Source organism: Centruroides sculpturatus, unplaced genomic scaffold, assembly GCF_000671375.1.
Source record: "Centruroides sculpturatus isolate CEXI.00-Female unplaced genomic scaffold, Cexi_2.0 scaffold55, whole genome shotgun sequence".
Taxonomy (NCBI): Eukaryota; Metazoa; Arthropoda; class Arachnida; order Scorpiones; family Buthidae; genus Centruroides; species Centruroides sculpturatus.
In genome coordinates, this window is record NW_019384374.1 from 238,884 (window position 1) to 264,706 (window position 25,823).

The 25,823-nt window shown below is 32.3% G+C and overlaps 1 protein-coding gene across 1 annotated transcript; it reads left to right on the top strand.

The window, feature by feature from the left end:
• The first annotated feature begins 14,182 nt into the window (after positions 1-14,182).
• LOC111616030 lies at positions 14,183-25,423 on the top strand. Its single transcript, XM_023357472.1, has 7 exons — positions 14,183-14,387; positions 21,544-21,606; positions 21,684-21,770; positions 21,852-23,579; positions 23,642-23,701; positions 23,795-23,881; positions 25,117-25,423. Exons 4-7 carry the CDS (start codon positions 22,668-22,670, stop codon positions 25,192-25,194), a joined length of 1,137 nt encoding a protein of 378 aa, XP_023213240.1. The 5' UTR covers positions 14,183-14,387; positions 21,544-21,606; positions 21,684-21,770; positions 21,852-22,667; the 3' UTR covers positions 25,195-25,423.
• The last annotated feature ends 400 nt before the right edge of the window (positions 25,424-25,823 follow it).

The window sequence follows — 25,823 nt, forward strand, 5'->3', positions numbered from 1 at the left end:
TTCCTATTGCTATTCATCTTTACTGACAATACACAAGAACAATTTAAACGACCCAGATAAAATAATTATGTTTTTAAACACCAGCAGGTGAGTATCTGGTAAAAAAATGTGATTACATGGTTCACAAAAATTATTGCAAAAATGCAAAGAATCATTCACTTGCACATATAGGACGGCCTAACTTTTTGAAGCAGTAAAAAATGAATAAAAACCTTATCTTATATGCAAGTAATTATGGTAAATGAAAATTTTATCATTGGCATGTGAATTAGAAATTGTATGAATTTAATAAAATCACAATAGAAAATTAATTCATACCAAAGACATAAATTGTCTAAATCGGTGATTCTCAAATACTGTGCCGAGATTTTTGAAGTGTACTGCCAAGTTTTTAATTTATTAAAAGTGTACCATGATGAAAAAAAGGTTGAGAATCACTGGTCTAAATGAATGGAAACTTGTGTTAAATGCATAGCAATATCTAGAAATTATAGAATAGTTAATTTTTGGGAGAAAGCTTGATTAAATTCTTTGACAGTATTGACATTAAAAGATATCTGTTTAATTTTCAATAACTAACAATTAAGTTTAAATTTATATTTTATAGAAAATAATTTTTGACATAATATTTCAACTGGTTAACTTCAGGTATTTATTTTTCTGATTAGAAATATATATAATAATTTGTTAATAGTTCTATATTATTATTGATATATTTTCATTTAAAATGCAAAAATTTTTAAACTATGCATAACTGACTTATTTTTTAAATTGAATGCCTTCTATTAAGATATATATTTTGTTCTACATAACACAAAAATAACTACAAATATCATTTTTGTACACTTCAGGGACAATTAGGCTAAAATAGTCATTTTCAACATAAAGAAACTAATAAATGGCTTATTGTGCTGAATCAAAGATAAAGCTATAATATACAATAACTTCTAAAATGATTTTAAATTGGAATAAAAACCACTTATAAAGAAATCAACATGGACAAGCTGGAGTCTTTGGCTTTTCTTAAGATCAAATCAGTTCAGAAGCTCTTCAAATACCATAAAGATGTTGGATAAATTGTTTAAAAGATGGAAAAGAACAATGCATGGAACATGCATGCAGAACAGAAGATTTACAAGATTGATGTTTAATGATGATAAGATTGAGTTCTTTTGCTGTATTTATTTGTTTTTCAAATAGTTTTATTTATAATCATCAATAGATTTGAAACTCTTTCATAAATACTATCCCATATTCTAATAAAAAAATTTTAAAACTGATATTTGAAGGGTGTTAAAATGCAAGAGTTATCACTATTTTCTTGTGAAAATTTAAAATTAATATGTTACACAACAAGAATAGAGCTTTCTGTAAGGATTTCTTACTGTGCAAATCCATAAAAAATATATGTAAATCAATAAAATTGAAGATTAAGCAGCATAGGTAAGATATAATCAAGAGCAAGTTAGATTTACAGAAGAGGCTTTTATTAGAAGTCAGCAGTCTTAAAAGAATCTCTGAAGGATTCTGTTAGGACTTCTGAGAAGTTTATGGCCATTTCTTATGATAAATTGATTAATGTAAGAGAGCTCTTTTCCATTTCACAGAGTGCAATTTTTTATAAATTCTACAAATCAGACCTCTTCAGAAAACAAAACTAGAAGTAAAAGCATTTTTATTTCAGACTTTCTTAAGAGCTCGTCTTCAAAATTTTCAGAGAAAAATCACTCAAATTTAAAAATTTTGACATTTGAAATTAATGTAATTCTGTTAACCACTGTATTTATTAACAGTATGTGGAGGTTGAAAGATGCTTGACTTTGGGTCAAATCTTCAGTTTGTATTATCCAACTCTTTGATCACTTATACAGTCGACCCCCTATAACACTGTTGATTATTCCGTTTTATATGAATTCCATGTTGTACAGGTCACTTAGATTTTACAAATACGTGTGCTGGGCTGTGAACAGCACATGTATTTGTAAAATCTAAGTGACTCGTACAACATGGAATTCATATAAAATAAAATAATCAACAGTGTTATAGGGGGGTCGACTTGTATTCTGTCATATTTCACTGTGTACTTTGATCCATGTTGTTCAGTAATTTAAAGCCAATCAATCAGTTCTTTATTGTATGAACCTTAGTTCTTTACAAGGGGCAATTTGTTACTAAAAGAAAATCAATAGTAATATAATATAATATTTAACAAGTTAATTTGTAGTTCGAAATAACACAAAGTAAAATATCGAGTAATAATCGGTTTTTGAGAAACGCAATATATTAATATCATCTTTCAGTCTTAAACATTATTAAATACTTGTCCCTAATATATCTGAATTTTACACAATGAAAAAATACATGTTCCCAAGTTTCATATACTTGCATAATACAGTTACTACATATTTTTTCAGGATCTATTCTTAGTCTGCTATTATACACTAAGGTATAATTTTGACCACATCTCAAATGAAGGATTTATTGTTTAACATAATAATTTATATCAATAAGCAAATAATCTTCACACATGAATGTCATTTTAATGCTGCAATATAATTGAAAGTGCTTATTCTTTTCTAATAGAGACCAATTTTTTTGTATACTTTGTTCACAGTATAGTTTTATAATTAACAGTTGATAACATTCAATCAAATAAGGACCTGAGATAACCATAGAAAAGAAAAACCAATTCAATCCAACAGATTTTGCAATGCCAACGCCCAATTGTATGTGCAATCTTTTGTCATTGAACACAATCTGTGAAGTTTATCATATGCTAATTTGATGTAGCTTTTATTGTCTAATTTTAATAGACTTATCCAAAATAAAATTATTACTTTTATTGTAATTACTGATACTCTAGAAACTCCAAACTCTAGTCACATGTATGCTGGAATTTTGTTGTTTAACATGAAAAAATTTTTCTAAAATATAAAGCAAGGATGATTTCCAATTTATCATAGTAAGTGATTGCCCATATAGGAGTTGCTTAGAGTAATGTGGATGAAATCATTGAACAAAATAATTTTATATAAGTAGAAGCAGAGTTAATTTTTGCACTTGCGAAAATAGGCCACATAGAACCTAGTGCCATTTTAGCATTATGCATGCTATGATTTTTAGCCTGTAAGAATTGTTTGGAAGACAAAAATAAAACTCTCAAGTATATATAATTTGAAGCAACTTGTAAAGGTTGGTTGTTCAGATACCATCTTTCTCTAGGTGACATTCGACCTCCCTTCTTGAATACCATTATCTTTGTTTTTGAAACATTTATAGTTAACCCATTGGCATACATTAGTGCATGTATCTCAACTTGACCAATGAGAGAAATACCAGATAAACTAGATTTAGTAAGTCAGATTATCAGACTATTGACATACAAGTTAAAAAGCAGTGGGATCAAAAACTCCTATGAATCAGTTGTTTCAGATAATATTTTTACTTATGCAGTGGATTTAGAATATATATTAATCACAAGACCAAGAAACTGTTTATTTAAACCCATTCTATCTAGTAGAACCCATAAAACTTTGATTGGCGGTGTCAAGGCAGATCAAAAGTCCACAAAAACAGCATAAAGCTTTTCTCTCTTTATAATTTTAACTGTATCAGTGCATTTAATATAAATATTTGATCTTAATAAGATCGGCCAGGTCAGAAACCTACTTGCTCCTGACACACAATCTCATATTTAATTATCCATTCTTCTTGTCTTTTATTTGATAAGGATGTAAATAGTTTCCCAATTACATGACCGACGGAAATAGAATGATAATTTTTTAGATCATCTACATCACCTTTCTTATATATTGGAATGATTAGAGATTCAATTCAAGCTTCTGGAAAACTACAATTTCTTTTAATATGGTTAAAAACTTCCAATATTGTGAGTAAAAATTTTTCTGAGAGACATTTTAGATATTCTGTTGAATAAAATCAGATTAGGTGAGGTGCTAAATTTAAAACGATTAATTGCTCTTTTTATCTCTTTCAATGTAAAGTCAGAAACATTCTTCCCTTATTAGAAGCATTTTATTTATGTTCGTTGACAATTGATCTTCATTGATAGATACAAAATGACCTTCATAGAATTTGGCAGTATAAAAATTTAGCCATCTTTCCAAAGGAATTCTTGAACTGTAGTTCGGTAATCTTTCAGTTGATTGTTTGCCAAAATGTTTTTGAGCTGTTACTTGTCACCAGTCTTCTATTTAAGTTTGAAAGTAGGATTGTGTTTTCTTTTGACATAAATGTGTGTAGTCTTTTAAATAGTTTTTTATATAAAATATAATACTCATTTGTATATGATTTTATTGCCTTAAACAACTTCCACAAATTTTTCCTCATAGTGTTGCACTCATTACCATATCATTTATTTGTTATATGAATTTTATGTGGTGCAGTATTAACAACAAAAATTAAGTCCAAAGACATTGCTGCTGTACAGTAGTTATACATTCTACTAGATTGTCAGGTGTGAGAGTCCCTCCATACTCATTTGATAGGACATTATCTAATCTGTCAGAGAACGAAGATTTAAGTTCATCCATCCATATTGCACATTTACTTAAAAGTTGTCTATTAAAATGTCCAGATGATACCAATTGTATCATTACTTCAATTGTATCAATTGTTAGTAGAACTGATGAGTGATTGATCCTATCTCTGTTAAAACATTTAAATTGTTTACAACACTAGAATATATATCTTGTGATACTATCACAAAATCAGTTACACTGCCTTCTTTTGTTGAGTGATAGGTAAAGTTACCTTCTTCGTATCCTAGCAATAAGCCATTTAAACAGGCAAGATTGTTATTTTCTCAGAATTTTTATAAAATTTTTCCTCTATCGTTAACAATTAGATCTTTCGAGGCTCTCAAAGCAGTTTGCCAGTCACCAGTGAAACGTGACAAATAATCAGGATGTCCCATTCAAGCGTTAAAATTAGCACATAAAATCAAGTTTGTTGCAGGTAACACACAGTTTTCTATAAGCAATAACATATTCCTAAAATCATCATCAAAATAGTTGTCAGGCAGAATATAAGACACTATCAGTCAATTGCAGAGACAGAGTTTACGTTAAATGACATTTATCAACAGAACGGTCTATAGATGTTGGCTGGCTGGACTGTGGTTTAAAATGCGTTGCAAAGATGACGATCGTCTATTTCTGAACACCCTCTAAATGAACTTCTGCAAAACTTTGGCTCTTACTTTCTTCACTATTACTCCCCTGTTTTAGAAGTAATTCGGCCAATTGGGTTATTTGTTTGTAACATCAGAAATGGTCGCCAGCTATATTCCAAAAGTTTCCAGAAATAAAATCTTAAGGCCGTCAAAACCATTGTTCGGCAATTAATGACAATCCTTTTTCATTTCGATATTTAATTTTGTCGCCAATACAGTTTAAAATACAAACAAATCCATATTTAGAGAATTTATACTGAATTTGAAATTTGTCTTTGGAATAGATTTTTAAGGAATTATTTCGACATCTTATTACTGTCTCCCTTTGTAACTATTAAAATGAATAATTTTAAATATTTAATTATTAATATTACATTTTTTATATCTATAAACAGATTTCTGTAATTATTATAGCAATTAATTAATGAATAATTTTGTCGATTCGTACTGTTTACAACATTTATCAAAGGAATGATATCTGTTTTTATCTAAATTTTTCCATGAACAAAGCTACCACTCAAATTAAAAAGCCTTCTAAACCTGCTGTTGAGTGAGTTTAGAAAGTAGATCAAATAACTTTTTACTAATCACTGTCTACATTGTGGCAGGTGAGAAACGCTGTCTCTGCAATGAAATTTTTCTGAACAGCAGTCTACCCGATCTGTAAACCACCATCAGCCTCTAAACGTTGTCTTTGCAATTGGCTGTATTAGTTGGATATTGGTTGATTTCTCAGTGAGTAATTGTAAAAACAAAACAAATTGTGATTGGAATATAATTTCAACCTTCCAGTTTAAATCTGACAATCAAGCCACTACTAGGTCTTCCATGTCCCTCACAACTATGTGCTATTTGATGGAAAATTTTATATTTATCAGAGAACCAGTGAATTATGCCATGTTTCCACTAAACAGAATATATCAAGTTCTAAAAATTAGGAAAGCAATATTTATTATTTAAACTTGCTATGTTATAAAAGAGACGTTTTGCAGTATCGTCATTAGCAAGGTGAGGCCAAAGTTTTAAATGTGAAAATGTGTACATCGGATGTTCAGTGTCGCTTTCCTGTAAGCCTAGAAGTTTGACAATGTGTTTGGATAGTCAGTGGAATCATGCTCGACATTCCAAACACCATTGTCAAACTTCTAGGCTTACAGGAAAGCAGCGCTGAATGTCCGACATACACATTTTTGCATTTAAAACTTCGGCCTCAACCTCGCTATTATCCAAGTATAACATATTATATTGGTTATAACTGTCTTTCATTTCATCATCTGTTTTATCATTACAAACTATATTTCTAAAAAAGGTTGTTCATTTTCCTTTTGAGAAATTTCACCTCTATAGTGCCAAATGCTGATATTTTTTTTCATTAGTATTCAGTCTTTGATACTCTCACTTAATATTGATATTACTATAATGAGTTTTATATAGCATTCCACTCGGCCATTTTAAGGTGTGCATTGCTTATCTTCCTGAGAGTTGCTTTTATTTTGTAAAATTGATTATATTGGTCACTGAAAATTAATTGTGAGAACAATGAATTTTTATTGATAGTTATAATTACATTTTGTTAGATTAATATTATTTGGTTGTTCTTTCTTACCTGTAATGTCTCTCTTTAATTGCATTACGTAATAGGATAATGCTTAAATTTAAAACAAATTTATTAAGTTATCATTTTTTTAACTTTGGGTTATGCAGTTTGTATTTGTTTTATTTGTTGTTTTATTTGTGTATTTGTTGTATTTGTTGTAATTAATATATTTATCCATTTGATAAATATATTAATTATATAGCTGTATTAAAATATAAGAGATCAATGTATAGTATCTTTAAAGTTGTAACTAAATTTATTCAACAATATATGATGTTGAAAAGCTCTAAAATTTTGAATTTGATTTTTACTTTTTAAGAGAGATTGTTAGCTGGGTCTCAGCTAAAATATCTCATGTATGTAACTGTCTTATTTATTTTTTATGATAGATATTTTTAAAACAAATTGATGAATCTTCTGTTTATTAAAAAGTAGCTGATGTACCAGGTAATGTTTGGGTGTTTTTAAGAAAGCATTGGTCTAAAAACACTACACAATTTTGTTAGTTGGTGACTATACACACATGGTAGCTAAACTGGGATTCCTGTATAAGTTTTGTGTGTGTTATGTCCAAAGACTGAAGTTTGGCCAGTTCTCGAATTGACTGGCCATTTCATATTTTGGCTGACCATTTCACAAAGGGGCAGGTAATCCCTGACCAAAATTCAATGCGCTGATCCGAGACTGTCCGGTAAGCTGCACATCTTTTTCTTCTGGTTTGATGGTGTTCTCAAAAACAGGGCGTTCTCGCACTCATCAACCAAGCAGGCACTGGCGACTGAATTAGTTCGCATCAGAAAGATTGCAACCGAGCATGGGTTTCTGAACATGACACACCGCTTAGTCGAATGATGTCAGCATCTGAAACATGCCCCAACCGCAAATAGTAATGCTGACCCACAACAAGACAGTTCGGCACGAGTCCCCATCACATTCAACCCATACCTTAAGACAGTACATAAGAAGATATCCAGCGAACAAGGGATATGGTTGTCATACAGAAGATGTCCCATGATTTGTTGTATCCTATGGAATGAGAAAGACACTCCCAATCACACCAGATTCCCTGGAGTCTGTTTTATCCCAATCAGGGACAACAGACGGAAAGAAGACTTATTGTACATTGGTTCGACCAAACATCCCTTAAATACCTGTTCACGAGAACACCGGGTGGATATCCGACACGGGAGACTCGCCACAGCCCTGGCCACATATGCATCGGATCCCAACACATGTGGATCACATCCCGATGCATATGTGGTATGACACATGTGTGTCGGATCCCGAGGTCGAGGTGCAATTCGAAAAAGTTACTGTTATCATCAACGCACCCCATCAGGAACATCTCATGTGGCTAGAGGCCACAGCCATCTACAACGCTGGCCGGGTAGCCACGTGTGTTAACCAGAAGGAGGAGCTGACTCTGTGTCTCTGGCCTGGCAATCCCTGTTGGATGCCAACCCGCAACTACCTACTCCAATGCATGACTGCACATGTCAGAAAGGACCCACTTTGTCAGGATGACACCTGATCCAAACAAATAGCATACACTTCGACCAGGAAATTCTAGTTGACCTGAAGAAGAGCATAGAGATTGTTTGAAAATGTTCATCAACAGCAGTATACAATATATATGAGTCATGCACTGGTTACAGGTTCTGGATAGTGTAGATTTCACCCCGGTGCTGAGGTTAGAGTAGTTTCTGTATTGAATAAATACTTTTCATTTTTCAGCATTTATTTTACATTATGAACTAATACTTTTAATCCTTGTGAAGAACCATTTGAAAGCCAGCATTTTAATTTTTGAAAACATTCATTTTCAGCTAATTTAACTAGCCATCTTTGGGTTTGAACTACATGTAATGATGGGATTCCAGAACAGTGATTTGAAACACAGATATCCCTGCATAACACAGTAATTAGGTTCTGAAAAAATGCTTTGTTTGCAGATTTGTGCTATACAAAGCAAAGGACTACAGTAGTATAAAACATAGGATTAAGTTTTAAAAGTTAGCAAAAGTATACTATTCTTTTTTGTAATTAAGAGAAATATATACAGTAGAACCTCCATTATCCGGATTGTTCAAAATAAACAAAAATTTTACGAATTTGCTGATTTGCATTTGGCGAATTACGACACTGTTTATGTACGTGATGGAATGCATAACTTTTTTTGTTTCAACAATGTCTCACCCGGCACAGTGGTGCCGGGTGAGACATTGTTGAAACATTGTTGAAAACTCTTAAATATATTTTACGTAGTAATAAAAATATAACTTGACATACGTATTTATAAATAATTTATATTCAAATTACATCATTTCTATGACCAAGGGCGACGTAAAGCAAGGACGACGGGGCCACCGCCTATGCCTGGCGGTCTGAAGGGCCTCGCGCCTCGGAGGTTTATGCATTACTTAGAAGCCGAGAATGCGACGAAAAAATTTTACTCATCATAAAATGATAAATAGTTTGTCAAATTTTTATTCATAAAAATGCAGTTTCAACTGCTTTTTATTTTATAAAATCCATCTTCTTGCGCCAGCAGAGGGCCTTTTAAACAATAGGTAGTCTGTTAGCGTTGGTTAGTAGTAGTCCAAGTTCATTATGAAGGTTTGTTTCTTGAAAATTTGATCACGATGTAAATACAATATTTACTTTTAATATTACCGATATGTCATCGAAAAGAAAACGTGTTGTATTATCATTAAAGACAAATTAAAGTATTTGTTTCGATTATCCGGATTTTTGCTTATCCGGACTACCTTCATCCCCAATTAGTCCGGATAATCGAGGTTCTACTGTATATTAAAGCAATTAGAATTAATTAACAATCACAATCAAAATATTGCACATTAATAATTTTTTCTTCACTGCTAAACACCATTAAACGAGAATGTCTATTTTTTGGCAAAATGTCATCTTCTGAGCTTTCCTGTCAACCTTAATCTGAAGTATTACCCCATTATTCTTTTCCTTTACATCTTTCATAAAATCTGATATTTTCACTTGTTTGCATTTGTTGAAAAGATCTTTAAATTTTTTTATATAGTAACTTTTAACTTAATTTGTGAAAAGAAAACACAGCAACAGTCTTTTGAGTTTATTTATAGCACTATCACCAATGATGGAGATACCTGGTTTATAAGAAAGCTAGGACAAGGAATAAGAAAAATTGTACAATGTGCAAAACAACATTGAAAAGTTCAATATTCTAAGATTCATGGGCAAATATGAGTAAAAAAGTATTGAATGACAGGGTTTGCACTTAAAAATTATGATGTTTTATACAGGAATGTTCTCAAACTGTGCTAGAGCAAAACCATGTTATTAAAATACCTTAGTACAAATTGAAATTGCTAAAATAAATGAATAATATGACTTATTTCAATGGAATGTGCACTACATTCAAACTATTTTAAGCTGCCATTCAGTTATACATCATGTATAACTGAACAACAACAGCAGCTTAAGAATGAGATTCCAGAATAGTATTATCTGGAATCCTGTTCTTGAATCTTGTTATGTGTAGTTTGAACCTGAAAAATGGCTAGTTAAATCAGTTTGAAATGTTTGTTTATTTAAAATTAAATGCTAGATTTTATCAATCTCCTATGCAAATGAACCTGGGATGTTGGCAGATTTCAACAGTACTTGGCTTGTAAAACAAATTTACACTGAACACAAATTATGAACTGCAGAGATATTAGAAATTTTCAAATCTACATTAAGAGAATAATGCATTAATAGCAGAGACCAGAGACACTACAAAGCTATCCTTTGCATTTTGGTCATTATTCAATAACATCCTAAAAGGGAGGTCAACAATGGTCTGACTTTCTGTAGAAACAGTGTCTTCTTCATAGTCAATAGGGTTATTTTATTCTTAATTGTATTGTTTGTTTTAATTTTAAATGCAGTTGTATCTTATTTTATAATTTTGTTACATTGGAAAATTAAAACCCATTGTAATTTAAGATGTAATTGTGTCAAAGAATACTGTATTCCGAGATAGAATTTCTATTTAAATTTCATTCTGTAACCTGATAAAGGCTTATCAGTCAGACTGAAAACATCCGTTTTGATTATGTTTAGTTGCTGAAAAAGTGTGTAAGGTGTGTGTAGTGTTGTCTTATTTTGAATTTTAAATGTTTATTATTATTATNGCTAGACATCAAGAAGATTGCCGCCAGCATCCAATCTCAGCTATCGTATTAATCACTTGGAGGTCCGGCCCCCAGTCAGTAAACTTAATCCTAATTTGGCCCTTCTTCAGAAAAGGTTGTGCATCCCTGCCTAAGGTTTCCATATCTGGTCTTGTCTTTCATCTATCTAACTCCATTCTCAAGATTAAGGAAAGACAGGCAGGCAGATGACTGTGGGAATTTGTCTACAATTTTTTCAAATCGCAGCCCAATTAATACAAGTTTATAATTTATTTTCTTTTTTTATAAAGCTGTGTTTTTTGTTAAATAGATGCTGAATAGATATAAAAGTTCAGTTTGACACATTTGAAAATTAAAACATCATATTTAGCCTAAGATTTTGAGGATATATAAATTTCATTACAGGCTAAAATTCAAAACATTCAGAAATAGAAAATTTTTTAATGTTATTAAGTCAAAATTTACATTAAAAATACTTAGACATATAGCTCTTTGTAATATATTTTATTTCGTCTTCTATATATTATTTATTTTAAAAATTTTCTAACAATTAAAAGTAAATTTATAATTTATGATTAATTCTTTTGTTAACATGTAACTTTTAGTTTTATCAACAATGAGTATAATTAAATAAAGAGAACTAGATTTAAATATGATAATATAACTTTTTTAATAACTTTCTTTAATTTTTGATTTAAAAATTTTTCTTTTCTTTAAAATTATTTATAATTGAATTATTACTTGATATGTTTTTTTTTTTTTTTTAATATTTTAAAAATACATTAACTTGAATCCTACTTTTAGTTTTAACCTTTTAGAACATCAGTTATCATTATGCTTTGAACTGGAAGTTAAAATCAAAAGATGACATTCAATTTTTGTTTTACTTTGATCAAGATATACTTTTTTTTTAACCAAAGTTAATTTGATATGTATTAAAATCTTGTTTAAAATTTGGTATAAGTTTTGAAGATATGGAATATTTTCTGACATGCTTAATAAAGTTTACAGTATTTCAAATCCCTGTGATAAAACTTTTAATTAACACTAATCAATATAGTAATATTCTTAAATTTTATTTTATTTATCTCAATCTATTTGATTTTTATTTTTCTAGAGATACTACCATTTTTCTTTGAAGATCTTTTCAGAAGAAAAAAATGGCTTCTCAGGTATTTATAATTTTTATATAATTTTCTTGTGTATTGATTTTTAAAAAGTTGTTTTTTTATTTTAATTATTAATTTAATCTGGAGGCCACTTCATGCCATTAAAATTTTGCCTGTAGTTTTAACAATAAAGAATAAATAGAAGCTATAGTTGAAACTGTCATCAGTATCTAGGATTGCTCTCAAAATATCAATACTTTCTGATAAAATTCTGATATTTTAAGTTAGAGAAAGTTGTGATATAATTATACGATGATTTAATGTAATTTTCTATTTAATTTTGAAAAATTATGATGATAAATTTTATAAGCTGAAAACCTGAATAGAGAAGAAAATTAATAATTCATTTGTAGACAAAAAAGTAAAATTGCCTCCAGGTATAACAGTCATTGCAGTGCAAGACAAACTGTATTCTAAGAACTATTCAAATCTTGTCATATAAATAAAGATCATGTCTTTGTTTTTATTAGTCTTTGTTAGACTTAACCAGAGACAATCAAATACTTTCAAAAATTGAATGTTTCCAATAACAGAATTCATGAAAACAAACAACAAATGTAATTTATTGGAAAAATGAGAAAAAGTAATGCATACTGTCATATGTCTTGTATGGAGTAGCTATTAACTATTACCAAGTATTCAAGGACAAGTTGATTAGCATTGTTGGTAATTACAGGGATTGAAGTAAATGATTAGAGAATTAAAATTTCTTGAAGTCAGATCACAGAATAACTTGGTCTTTATATTACTGTAATGCAGTTAGAATTTTTGATAGCAGGGTGAGATACCAGTTCCTGGTTCTCAAACTGGATTGTTTGCTATTTTATGTACTTATAAAGATTGCATTTAAGAAGTATTAAAACACCTAGCACAAGTTCTCAGAAATGAGAACTTTTTTTAGAATTGAATAGTTGACAGTTCTTGCATTTGAATACTCTAGTTTTTATTTGGAATCACTTTGGATTAAATTTAGTAATAAAAGATTTTTTATGTAAAAGATTCTTTTTCACCCATCTTACAGCAGCTTATTAAGTTAGTATTGCTGTTTAACAAAGGGATATTTTTAAATGTAAAGAAAATTTCCAACATTCCAAAGAGAAGTTTATTGAAAAAGAAATTTATAATATAGAACTTAATACAGGTAACCTCTGTATAACACAGCACTTCTATAGCATGGATTCACTCTAACACGGTTTGAGAATTGGGACCATCCCCGTATAACACGGTACTGTTATAGCACAGATTCACTCTGACACGTTTCGAGAATTGGGTAAAACCCTCGTACAACGTGAAATGTAATAAATTTTTACATACTTAAGTACTAATAGTTCACGAAAATAATAATTTTCGTGAACTATTAGTACTTAAGTATGTAAATTATCTTTTCTTGCCTTCTGTCGATACAGATGGTCCTTCTCAAAACTCATTTCAATGTTGCCAGATCTCAACACTGCTTCTGATGTTGCCAGATGTTTTTCCCTTATTTCATACTTGCTTTATTCTTCATAAGTGCTTAGCACCATATAAGGAAATTTATGAAGATCTTTTAACTAGAAGCAAGCAATCTAAAATTACATACTTTTGTAAGTTCGCCGATTTTGGGGGCAATACGTTAATTGCGCGTCAGGAAAACCTAGGGTCAAACCGTATGTGGGTGGTGGCGGTAGGAGACAAAGATGACAAGTGTCTTACACGAAAACCGTTTATTTTGACATGAAGTTAACTTACACAACAGGAATAACAAAATAAGTTCGTTGGCCGGCTGAGGTTTCGCTTCTTCTGTGCCCCGGGGCTCAATGAGGTAACTACTGACGATCTTGCGTCCTTGATGCGAGTTCAGGTGTCCGATGATGCGGCGGTGCTCGGCGGTTATGGCGTTCTGGATGCTGGGGGTCCAGTGCACGGCGGAGACTCGGCTATCCTGACCTCTTGAGTATGTGTCCGTGTGCTGCGGGCCTGGNCTGTAATTATCTTTTAAATTCTTATGTTGACATATTCTAATTTGCATTAATATCGTTTTCTTCTGTTATAACGATAATTGTAAGTTCGCCGATTTTGGGGGCAATACGTTAATTGCGCGTCAGGAAAACCTAGGGTCAAACCGTATGTGGGTGGTGGCGGTAGGAGACAGAGATGACAAGTGTCTTACACGAAAACCGTTTATTTTGACATGAAGTTAACTTACACAACAGGAATAACAAAATAAGTTCGTTGGCCGGCTGAGGTTTCGCTTCTTCTGTGCCCCGGGGCTCAATGAGGTAGCTACTGACGATCTTGCGTCCTTGATGCGAGTTCAGGTGTCCGAGGATGCGGCGGTTATGGCGTTCTGGATGCTGGGGGTCCAGTGCACGGCTGAGACTCGGCTATCCTGACCTCTTGAGTATGTGTCCGTGTGCTGCGGGCCTGGCGTCTTGGAGAGAATCTGCTATCCTGACCTCTTGAGTATGTGTCCGTGTGCTGCGGGCCTGGCGTCTTGGAGAGAATCTGCTTCGTGTCCTTGAGATTCGGGGGTTTTATAAGATTTTCCCCGAATCTCACCCTTTTGATTGGTCCCTTTCACCCTCTCCCTTACTCCGATTGGTCATTCCTTTGTTTCTAGGCGAAACCCGAGACCGATTCGGGTCGGGAAAAGGTCGGAGAGGTGATGACGGTCCTTTAACGTTCGCGCTCGTATTTTACTCCGTTATGTCCCTTTTCTCTGTCATCTTGGAACCCAAACGGTTCACCAGATGTTCTTGTGGCCATTTATCCCCTACCGCGTTCTTACTTCACAGATATCCCTTTTGTTCTTAGACCCCCCTTTCTCCCGCTTGCTTCGACCCGATATTTGTTCGCGCGCGTCTCGAAAAAGCTCTCCCTCTCTCTGTCGACATTCCCCCCTGTTATTTATCGTCGCGTCGCGTTTGTTTTACAATTCGAGAAAGTTTTCGTCTCATCTGGGCTTTGTCACTAACACATCCCCTTGACCCGATTCTGTCTTCGAAACTTTCTGACGTTAAAGTTTGTAATTAGTCGAAATTTCTACGCGCTTTTACGACCCTCACATAATTACCATCAGTTTTAAATCATATACAGTGGCTCTAATTATAGTTCGTTTTTAATCGCATTTTCTGTTTATAGATATCTGGAAGAAGGACGAGAAACCATTAAATCCATGCAGAATGCAACGGACATATTTTGCGTAAGCAAACGATTAGGCCTACGTAATTTAAATAAAGAATGTCGAGATTTCATGACCGATCCGTCAAGAGTTAAAAAGGTGTGTTATGTATATGACTTAGCATGCCAACAGAAGGATGAGCGATTACAATATTTGTGCTGGAATATATTAAGTTCGAAATGGCAGGAAATTTTTTCATCGGACGAATGGCTGAACTGTGAAGCAACAACTATGGATAGACTCGTTCGTAGGCCAATAAATCCATTTATTGACGATACAGACATATTCTCAATAGTTTTAAAATGGGCCAAGAAAAGAGTTAATAATGAAAAATCTCTAAGGCAGGTCATGGAACCATTTCTTCCGTACATACGATTTCTGACAATGCCTGAATGGTTTCTGGAATCTCAAGTATTCGTTGAACCGATCTTAACGGACGTAGAGAGAGATGCAATAAGATGTTACTTGCAAAATAACGATTATGACGAGACATGGTTTATTCCAGAGAGTATTTGTGACATTACATGTCCTAGAAAACACGAATTACTCTCGTCCTGGTTCTCTTATGTTAATCGAAGTGCATACTTTATTAACGCATTAAGGAAAATAAATACAAATATTCGATTTATATGCGAAATAGTTGTTAAGGAAGATTGTTTTATCAACGAATTGCATCTTCCTATAACACATTGCAGGGAAGAAGGAATAATTGTAGATTTGTATTATTTTGCCAACTTAAACTTACGGACGAAATTTCGTCTTGGAAATAATGCATGTAATAAAACCGGATATATTTTATTGAGTTGTCCTCTACGGATTCTAAAGTTTACATTTTATCGATTCATTGCTACAATTATAGAGAGAGACGTCATTGCAGAAAATAATGTAAGAATCAGTCCCTCGGCAAATTACTACAATCCATTGGAAGGAATTGAAACGTTTAAATATTTGCAATCCGGATTGAAATTGAAAGATGAATTTGACTACATCTACTTCGATGTTATGCCCTATTTTTAAAAACGGATACACAAATTAATTTTCGCTTTTATTATATAATGTTCATCTCGTAATATTTACAAAATCATGCATTTTCATTTCGAATAATTAAATTTAATTTTCACTCTCGAAGTTTTCTTAGTTATTTAAGTTGTTGTTGTTTGTATTCATCCTATAGGCACTAAGATAACCTTTTCTTTTCAGGCCCATTTTATCAATACATTTATTAATGCTCTCAGGTGGACATCTCGGTGGTGAAAGACGAAGCGCAACACATTTTAATCAGATTATCAGTAAAAATCTATGGGGGGGTTATCCCGGATTCGATGCTATCTCGACCTCTTCGGCTGTCCACCGTTTATAGGCGGATTCAAAGTAAGGTCGAAACCAAATACCTTTTAATATCTCACGGTATTCGTGAAATTTCTTAACGACTAAGTGCCACTTATGAAAATAACCACACTTCATTTTTTAGAGTTCATTTTCTGGTTACCATTCACTATAGATAAATCTTGAAAAAAAGCAACCTTTTTTTTTTAAAAAAAAAGAAATTTTAACATCAAAATTATTTACAATTTATTACTGAAAATTAAATTATTAAAAAAACACACGATATTAAACTTAAGTAGAAAAAGTCTTTCAGCTTAAATTATTCAATAATTTGACTTTTGACAACAGAAATAGATGCAAATGAAGTAAAATTTAATGTCTTTTGCAATGAAGAGAATACTAAAATTCGAGTTGTTGATATTAAATATTTTTTCAATGTAATTCAGAAAACAACACTGGGATGCGGTTACAATTTTCTTGGTTCGAAGTGAAATGTTCATTGGTTGTTCGTAACAATACATCGATGATGTCAGAAAGTTTCAAAACCGTGAAAATAGAAAGGTATGAAAGGTCACGCGAGGTTAAAGTCGAAGCCACTGGTGCAAAACATTCTGGCATTGATAGACTCTTTGTTTTGAGTCTATCATTTCCGTTATGAACAGTTCGCTATTAAAAATAGGTTTTTTTTTTCGATTGAGCCTTGTTATATTCCTACAGTTTTGAAAAGAGTCGTCAGTGATTTTTATTTTACAAAATACGTAACATGTAATAATTATTTATTATTAAGTTTTGATCAAAGTTATTATTTAGATTGTCAAATTAGCTTGTGCGATAGAACGGGATATGTCAGATAAACTATATAATTTTTTTCTCGAATTTCGTGTCGGATATTTACAGTCGACTCCCCTATAAGATCATAGATACGTTCCATTCTTTGGAATTTGATTTCTTACGAGTCCTTCCAATCACAGCCCGACACGTGTGAAGTTTACGGACTACGGCTGATTGAAAGGTTTTATTCCATAAAATTAATCGATTCTAGACCAATCCGACTCAACATCTCCAAAATACGGATTATACGGAAATACTCGGTAAGTAGGATTACTTACCGAGTGTGCACAATTTGACATCGCCACTGCTAAAGCTTGTTTTCGTCGCGAAGCAGCACACCAAACCACGGCTGATTTCTGATAACTTATTTTTCTGCGAAAACTTCGTTTAACTTCGGAGACATCATTAATATAAATAATTTTAATCGCCGTTGAATAAGAAATGTTTCTTTCACAAGAAATGTATAAAATTACAGTACTGTATTAGACTTACGGTANTTTGTTCTTAGACCCCCCTTTCTCCCGCTTGCTTCGACCCGATATTTGTTCGCGCGCATCCCGACAAAGTTCTCCCTCTGTCTGTCGACATTCCCCCCTGTTATTTATCGTCGCGTCGCGTTTGTTTTACAATTCGAGAAAGTTTTCGTCTCATCTGGGCTTTGTCACTAACACATCCCCTTGACCCGATTCTGTCTTCGAAACTTTCTGACGTTAAAGTTTGTAATTAGTCGAAATTTCTACGCGCTTTTACGACCCTCACATGAACTTATTATTATATAAATACAAACAGGTGTTTGCAAAGGATGATTTGGACTTGGGATATTGCAATTGAAACGAGCATAAGATAGATACAGGCAATAATCCTCCACTCTATCGAGCTCCGCATCGCATTCCATAAGCGCAGCGAGAAATTATGGACATATTAATAGAGAACACGATGGAAAACCATCAAACTCCCCGTGGTCCTCATCGGCATTATTAGTAAAGAAGTCTGATCTAAGTTATCGATTTGTCGCAGATTATAGATAATTAAATAAAGTGACAAAGATAGACCCATACCTTTGATCCAGGAATCATTAAGCTTGTTAGGCAAGAGTAAATATAATTCCACAATAGACACGTTGAGCTATAATATAAAGTCTATAATGGTTTACAGACTTTATATTACGAAATCAAAAAATATCCTCTCTTCTGATACCATATAGAAAATATGCACATCATTTTGACTTTAAATACAGTAGAGCGTCAATTTTCCGAAAGTCAATCATCCGAAACGTCAATCATCCGAAAGAATTCCAGTCGACAAATTTAAATTTCGCCAGTGCTGTGGCGCTTCAATCTTTGGCTATGTCTTGGGCTACTCAAATATTTTACGTTTTTGATACTAAATTAACATCTGAAGTATAATTTTTTATTGTTTTGATATTTTTCAATATATCTATTTTGTCTGTACAAAATAAAAAAATAATTTTTAACGATACAATAGTCTTTGTTAAGCTTAACATCGACGAAAATTCAACGCGAAGCGACACGCAACGGAGAAAAATTTCAACATCGGATACGTTAAACCATTTTTTCGTACATAAATCGGTTATCCGAAATATCAGTTATACGAACAACCCCAGTCCCCAATTGATTCGGAAAATTGACGCTCTACTGTAATACCCTTCTTCTGATATTGGACTGGAGGACTCAACTCCAACATCTGTTGATACATTTATGTGATTGATATGACAAACAGGTTTGGTAACTATTTAGCAATAAATATATCACAATTTACAAGGTCCATTTGATCCAGGTGCTAGTAAATAGGTATCATTTAGTGCATCAGTCAGCAGTAATTTTTTGAATAGAAGATTCTTCAGTTTCATTACAACAAGTCCTTACAAATACCCCTCACAATAACATTCACAATTGGACCATTATCTAATTTGTCCGTCGCATTACGTATCATCGCTGTAAACAACACCGTTAAATAACACAAACACCACTTCTCATAATCCACAGTGTAGGTCCTCGTCTTGGGAAGTGGAAACGCCACTGGATGATCTCGAATGGTGGCTAAAGGGCTCTGGTACGCAAGATACTTTCCTGTGAAGCTTTCATGTTAAATAAACCACGTTAAAACTTATGTAGGGTTGTACCAGTGTTTAAGAAACACGTAATTCCTGTTGTTACACAAGATTGTCTTTAAATTGCGTAATAGGTTACATTAAAATTTTAATGTATAATTTGTTGTGTTTCTTAAATCTCTTCTTTTAAACAAATTAATTGTCCTTAATGGCGATTTATTTGTTTAGTACAGTATTATAGTTATTGCTAATGATGAAATAATTTAGATAATGGATAACTTAAAGCAGCAGCCATCGATTATCTTTAAACACATTAACAATACATTTGCTCGAACTCCATTCTAATGGGTTCCATTATAATTCTTCCATTCACGAATTGTTTGTAGATGAAATGGACTCGATCGACGTTATAGATGCATAAATTTCTGTACATTTTGTAAGAAACACGAGCAGATTTCGAAAATTGTAGTTTCATGGATAATACTTTATCGCGAGCGATACATCCTTACATTAAGGTTCTACGAATGTATGGTATATTTCTTAATGAAGAAAACAATAAAAGACGGATTATATTAATGATTTTTGAACAGTATTTTATGCTTTCTATTCTAATTTTAGTTTTACTTCCAGATGAAATTTTATCGTACTTTTCCTTAGACAATATATCCACGTATTGTGGCATTCCTGAAGTGTGGATTACACTCGGAAATGGATTACGTTACATTTTATGTATGGTGAATTTACTTCCATTAATATTTTTTCATATATATAATAAAAATTGGAAAACGTTAAAGCGTGCAATCGATTCCGTTGATGAAAATATAGAATGTACCAAAAAATTATTAAAGAAATTTCAAAAATATCAAGATATAATCCTTCTGTATTTCAGTTTTATCAATTCGTTATTGTGTGTGATCCCTTCTTCAATTTATATATTTTCTAGATATTATTTTCGGTATTCTAAATCGCATTTTCAAGAATTTTTCTGTACTTTTCACATTACCATTGCGTCTTATACATGCGGTAACATTATTTCTTATTGCTGTGGAATTCTTTGGATTCTTTGCTATCTCGGTGTTCATCTTACGGAGTTATTCTTCTTCGAATTGCAGAAAAAGTTTAAAAATGGAATAGTTGTTTCTGGAAAAACAATGCTTCGTGAATTTTCTGTATTATCTTCTTTTATAAAGACGATTGATAAATTCTGTGAAGATTTGCATATCTTGATCTTTGCGATTATAGCCCCTGTAGGAAGTGCCGCTGCACTCTATTCAATAATATTTGTGAATTTTTCTCTTTATGCATTAGTGTTTGTTATATTATACATCTGGTTATGTATTGCTTTCGCAGCTTACTTTTTATACATGGCAAGAATACCAACAACGGTAAGAAATTTGCATTTAATTTTATGATATTAATATCGTTAATTAAGTACAAATTCTATGTTCTAATCCTGTGTTTAGCTCTCTCAAAAACGAACACCAAACTTTAAGATTCAAATTCTAAAACCCAGAGGGAGAGGGAAGCAAAATACCTCACTAATAAAATATTTTTCTTCCATTCTCTTCTACACTTTTACTTTGTGAGTTGCAAAAATTTGAATCTCTAATTAACTCTGATATTAGTTTTTGAAAGTAGGATTGGAGAGGATTATATTGAAGAGATAATTTGGATAATTTCCCAAATGAGGTGCATCCCGGAGGAATTTTCAATGAAGAAATTATCCCTATTAGCGAAGTAAAACACTGGTTTTACTGGCCAACGAACCTGCCATATAGATCTTTCGGGGTTTCTTCGTGTTAGTAACACCTAAATGAGGTCAGTTTCCCATAGAAAGTCTTCCAGAGAAGCATCCCCCTCGTCAAATCGTTCACGTGTCGCGGTGCCATACACAATTAAACCAAATAAGTGAAATTCTCTTACCCAAAATAGGGACCAATTTCACATAGGGTTCTGGGAGATCGCCCACGTGTCTCGTTGCCGAGCTAACAGAACCTTGATTTAATTAGAGTTTTCTATTTTACAGATTCAGAGATTATCTTCTAGCGCAATGGATTTATATTTTCAAAGTGACAAAGACAACAAAAGGGTAAATTTAATATTTTAATATGGTTTTTTATATGAAATAAATATGCAAATTATTGGGTTTTTTTACATATTTTCTAGGCACACGTGTTGTTATATTTAACCGAAACGAAAATAGGATTTAGAATTATGAACTTTCAATTCATTAACAAAGAAAACGCTTTAAAGGTACGTTACATAATTTGAAAACTTTGAAGTTTTAATAATTACTTTTCTGTTAAAATATAATTAATGTAACTTTTATTTCAGTATACGTTTGATCATATAACTCAAGTGATTACTTTTATGGTGACACGATCTACTATGAAATAATAATCTATCATGGAAACCATGTTGCAGATACAAATTACCACTAATTCTTTTTATGAACGGAATTTCTGTACCCCGAATAAGAATCTAAAATTGTTGTCTACAGTACCGCAATCGATTATTAAGGGATCTCAAAAAGTCCCGTCCCTCTGGCATCTAAAACAGGCGCCCATTAATATAGCTTTCAATGTATGAATGAAGATTGATTGCTTGAATCGAATTACATATCACAATTGAAAGAAACATTATACCAGAAATCAAATAAGATATGCATTAGCTATTAGAAGAAGGAAAATGGCTAATGGACAAATATTAATTGTATCGATCCTCAACATTATATTTTGTAATAAGTCTTTACGTTAATAGAACCTATCGCAAACACTAGTACCTTGTATATAAAAAAATACGTAAATAATTTAAATAAATGGCCATAAAATGTTAATAAGTTATCGTATATTTAAAATTAATATTTAATACATTTTATTTACAAAATTATTAGAATTGTTAATATTTATAAACCACACATTTATAATTAAACATCCATGGCTGATGAAGGTCATTAATGATGATTGATACATAGAGATTTCTGTATGAGGTTGGCTATGAATTTGATGGCTCTAAATGATAATTGCTATTACATAATTCAAGGATTAATCATGGCATTGCATTTGGTGAATAGCAAATAGTAATTTGATTCGGCAAATCAGACAAGCCACAATACATTCTCCTCCGAAATCTCTTGACTATTTGTGCAGAATGGTATTACTTTCAGAAGCCGTTCTTCCTTATTTAAATCTTGTGCAGATTTTTGGAATTTATATTGGTAAAAAGAGAAACAAATTCTGGTTTTCTTTAATAATCATTCAATTATACTTCATTTTCATGATAATGATTTTAGTATTTTTTCCGGAAGAAATACTACCGAAGAGTTTACAACTCTCTGGCATTTTACAACTTTGTAAGATACCAGAGTTCTGGAATATAGTAGGAAGAGATTTAAGATACATTGTATGTTTCTGTATTTGCATTCCAATAATATACGTATATTTTTATAACAGAAATAGTTCTTATATGATAAAGGCCATCAGTATTATTGAAAAAGATTTAGATCACAGCGTAAATCTATCAATTAACGTGCTATATGTTCAAGATTTCATCGTTTTGTTCTTCAGCTTTCTTACTTTTTGCATAATGTTTATTATAAATGCTATTTATATTTCTCACAGAAATTATCATCAAAATAATACATCGTTTCCACAAGAACTTTTCTGTAACGTCCACTACGTCATAGGAGGTTTAATTATCTGTTGTATAATATGCTATGGAGTTGGACTTCTTTGGCTTAATAATTACATCTGCAATGTTCACGCGAAGTCATTTATTTTATATTTGAAAAAACAATTAGATGAGAAATCTGATGTAGACATGGCAACAGTACTCATGAAAACGTCAAGTATTTGTTACTCTATTAACATAATAAACAAATTCTGTGACGAACTTCAAACACTTTTTATTATAATTGCCATTCCTTTGGCAAGTATTGCAGCAATATATGTATCATATACCATAGCTCTTTCTTCAGAATTATTTATACTGTTATGCGTAATAATTAGCTTTTTAATAATGTTTATAGCATACGCGTTATTCTTATCAAAAGTTCCTTCTCTGGTAAGTATATAAAATTTTCTCAATTTTTCACATCTACAACAATTAAAACTGTCATTTTGCAGATTGAGCAAGCTTCCTTTTGCATTATGGACTTTTATTTCAGAAACGAAAGTAATTACAGCGTAAGAGATTTATTTTTTTATCATTTTTAAATTAAATTACAATATATTTAATTAGTCTATTATATAAATTACAATTACAAAAATACTTTTTAGTCGTTGATTTTGTTGTACGTCATTAAGCGTGATATCGGATACAAGAGCAAGAACTTCTTCTTCTTCAACAAGAAAAGTTTTATGAGTGTAAGCAAATTTCATGGTAATTCTTATAAATAATATGTTAACGTTCGGTAAAAAATGAAAAATCCTCTTCTATATTTATTATGAAAGATCTTTTTCATTTTTGACTCTCTTTTTGTGGGCATTAAGTATCTTTTTTCCATGTTCATCGTGAGTTCGGCCGGCTGTTTTATTACCGGGCATTAGACGGGTGTAATAAAAATTCCCAACGGACTAGCGAGTAGAATTTTCCTGGTTCTCTTCACCTGTTAGGACCAGTTTTCCATAAAAAGTCATTTCTGGAGGCATCCTTCAGTTGGCAGATCGTCCAGGGTTGCGTTGACGTATCCCATTAAACCCAAACTAAAGCAGTGTTTCGGTACTTTGTGCACTATGCCGTAGAATACACTTAACTACCCTGGTACTGCACTCGCACTACTGGAGCCTGCTGCATTATTCATTGACTGTACAATAACGTTGACTTGTGAAATGGTAGATTTACGATCGTATTCATTCTGGCAAGATAGAAACAATGAAATGTAACAGTTTATACTTAGAATTTGTCTGCAACAGATAATTACACAAAAGCTTACATGCATATACTTTTTCGTTGCTTACAGAAGCAAAGATACCATATGATGAGCTTTGGTACTTTTTTTGAGTAGAAAATGTCTTCAGTTTGTTTGTTTATTAAGTTACCGCAACGCAACACTTGCCTAGAAGGAATGCCTTCCGGAAGGTCATCTTAAGGGAAACTGGCTCCTATTCAGGCGTTACAGACGTGGAGAAAACCCGGAAAACTTCACGTGGCCAGGCGCGAATCCACGACCGAATTCCCAGTGTTCGGGGAACGAAACCGCTTGGTAACTGGTGGGCCGAAAATATCTTCAGTGTGTCTTGGAATTTCATCATGGCAAATATGTCTACATTTAAATTGCAAAGTATCTCTCCAGAAAGCGTTGAACAAGGTACAGTCGACCCCCCTATAACACTGTTGATTTTTCCGTTTTATATGAATTCCATGTTGTACGAGTCACTTAAATTTTACAAATCTAAGTGACTCGTACAACATGGAATTCATATAAAACGGAAAAATCAACAGTGTTATAGGGGGTCGACTGTATTTCAATTACGATCATCTGGTACTTATTAAAATGAAACAAATAATTTGACAAAAATTCCTATTCGAATACACGAAAAGAAATTTATAATATAATTTCATAAACATTTATTTCATATTGTTATATTTTTATTTTCAGTATATGCTTGAATACGTTACTCAAGTTCTGTCATTTCTGCAAATAAGATATTCTAAAATAAATCGCGAATGCATATGAATATTTGTGTGGTTTTCTATCGTTGCTATATGTTCAAATATATATGAACACCTGAATCACTTGACACGTACACTTAACGGATATTCGGCAGGAATCACTTGTATGCTGATATGTAAACATCAACTGTTCGCATTTCGTTTATCTGGAACAATAGAAAAGCCTTCACACCTGGAGATACCCGGCAGCTGCATCTCGAATTCGAATTCATAGTCGCTGAATTAAAATACAGTAGATCCCCCTATAAAAGCGTTTCCTATAGTTATGATTCCTATAAAAATTGTGGCATTATCCGTAAACAACGGTAAAAATAACTCCTATAATACGTAAAACGTCATCGGGCAGCCGAACTACTTACCCGCCGTCCGTAGCGCCACGCTACGGAGAGATTTCTATCGTCTGGACAGTATTATATAAATTATATATAAATTAGGTACTGTACATATAATTATATATTAATTATATATAAATTAGGTACTGTATATATAATTATATATTAACTTAATTTATTGTAACTTTATTATAATTAAATATATATTTTTCGCCGTCTAGCGTCACGCTACGGCGAGTTAGGCGACCTATCGTCTGTTTAGTACTGTAATTTTATACATTTCTTGTGAAAGAAACATTTC

Excerpts from the sequence above, each read along its gene's own strand:
- LOC111616030 (XM_023357472.1), top strand. The coding sequence starts at position 22,668 with ATGGTATTACTTTCAGAAGCCGTTCTTCCTTATTTAAATCTTGTGCAG. Across the intron at positions 23,580-23,641 it reads TATCAAAAGTTCCTTCTCTG|ATTGAGCAAGCTTCCTTTTG; the intron begins GTAAGTATATAA and ends GTCATTTTGCAG. Across the intron at positions 23,882-25,116 it reads ACAAGAAAAGTTTTATGAGT|TATATGCTTGAATACGTTAC; the intron begins GTAAGCAAATTT and ends TTTTATTTTCAG.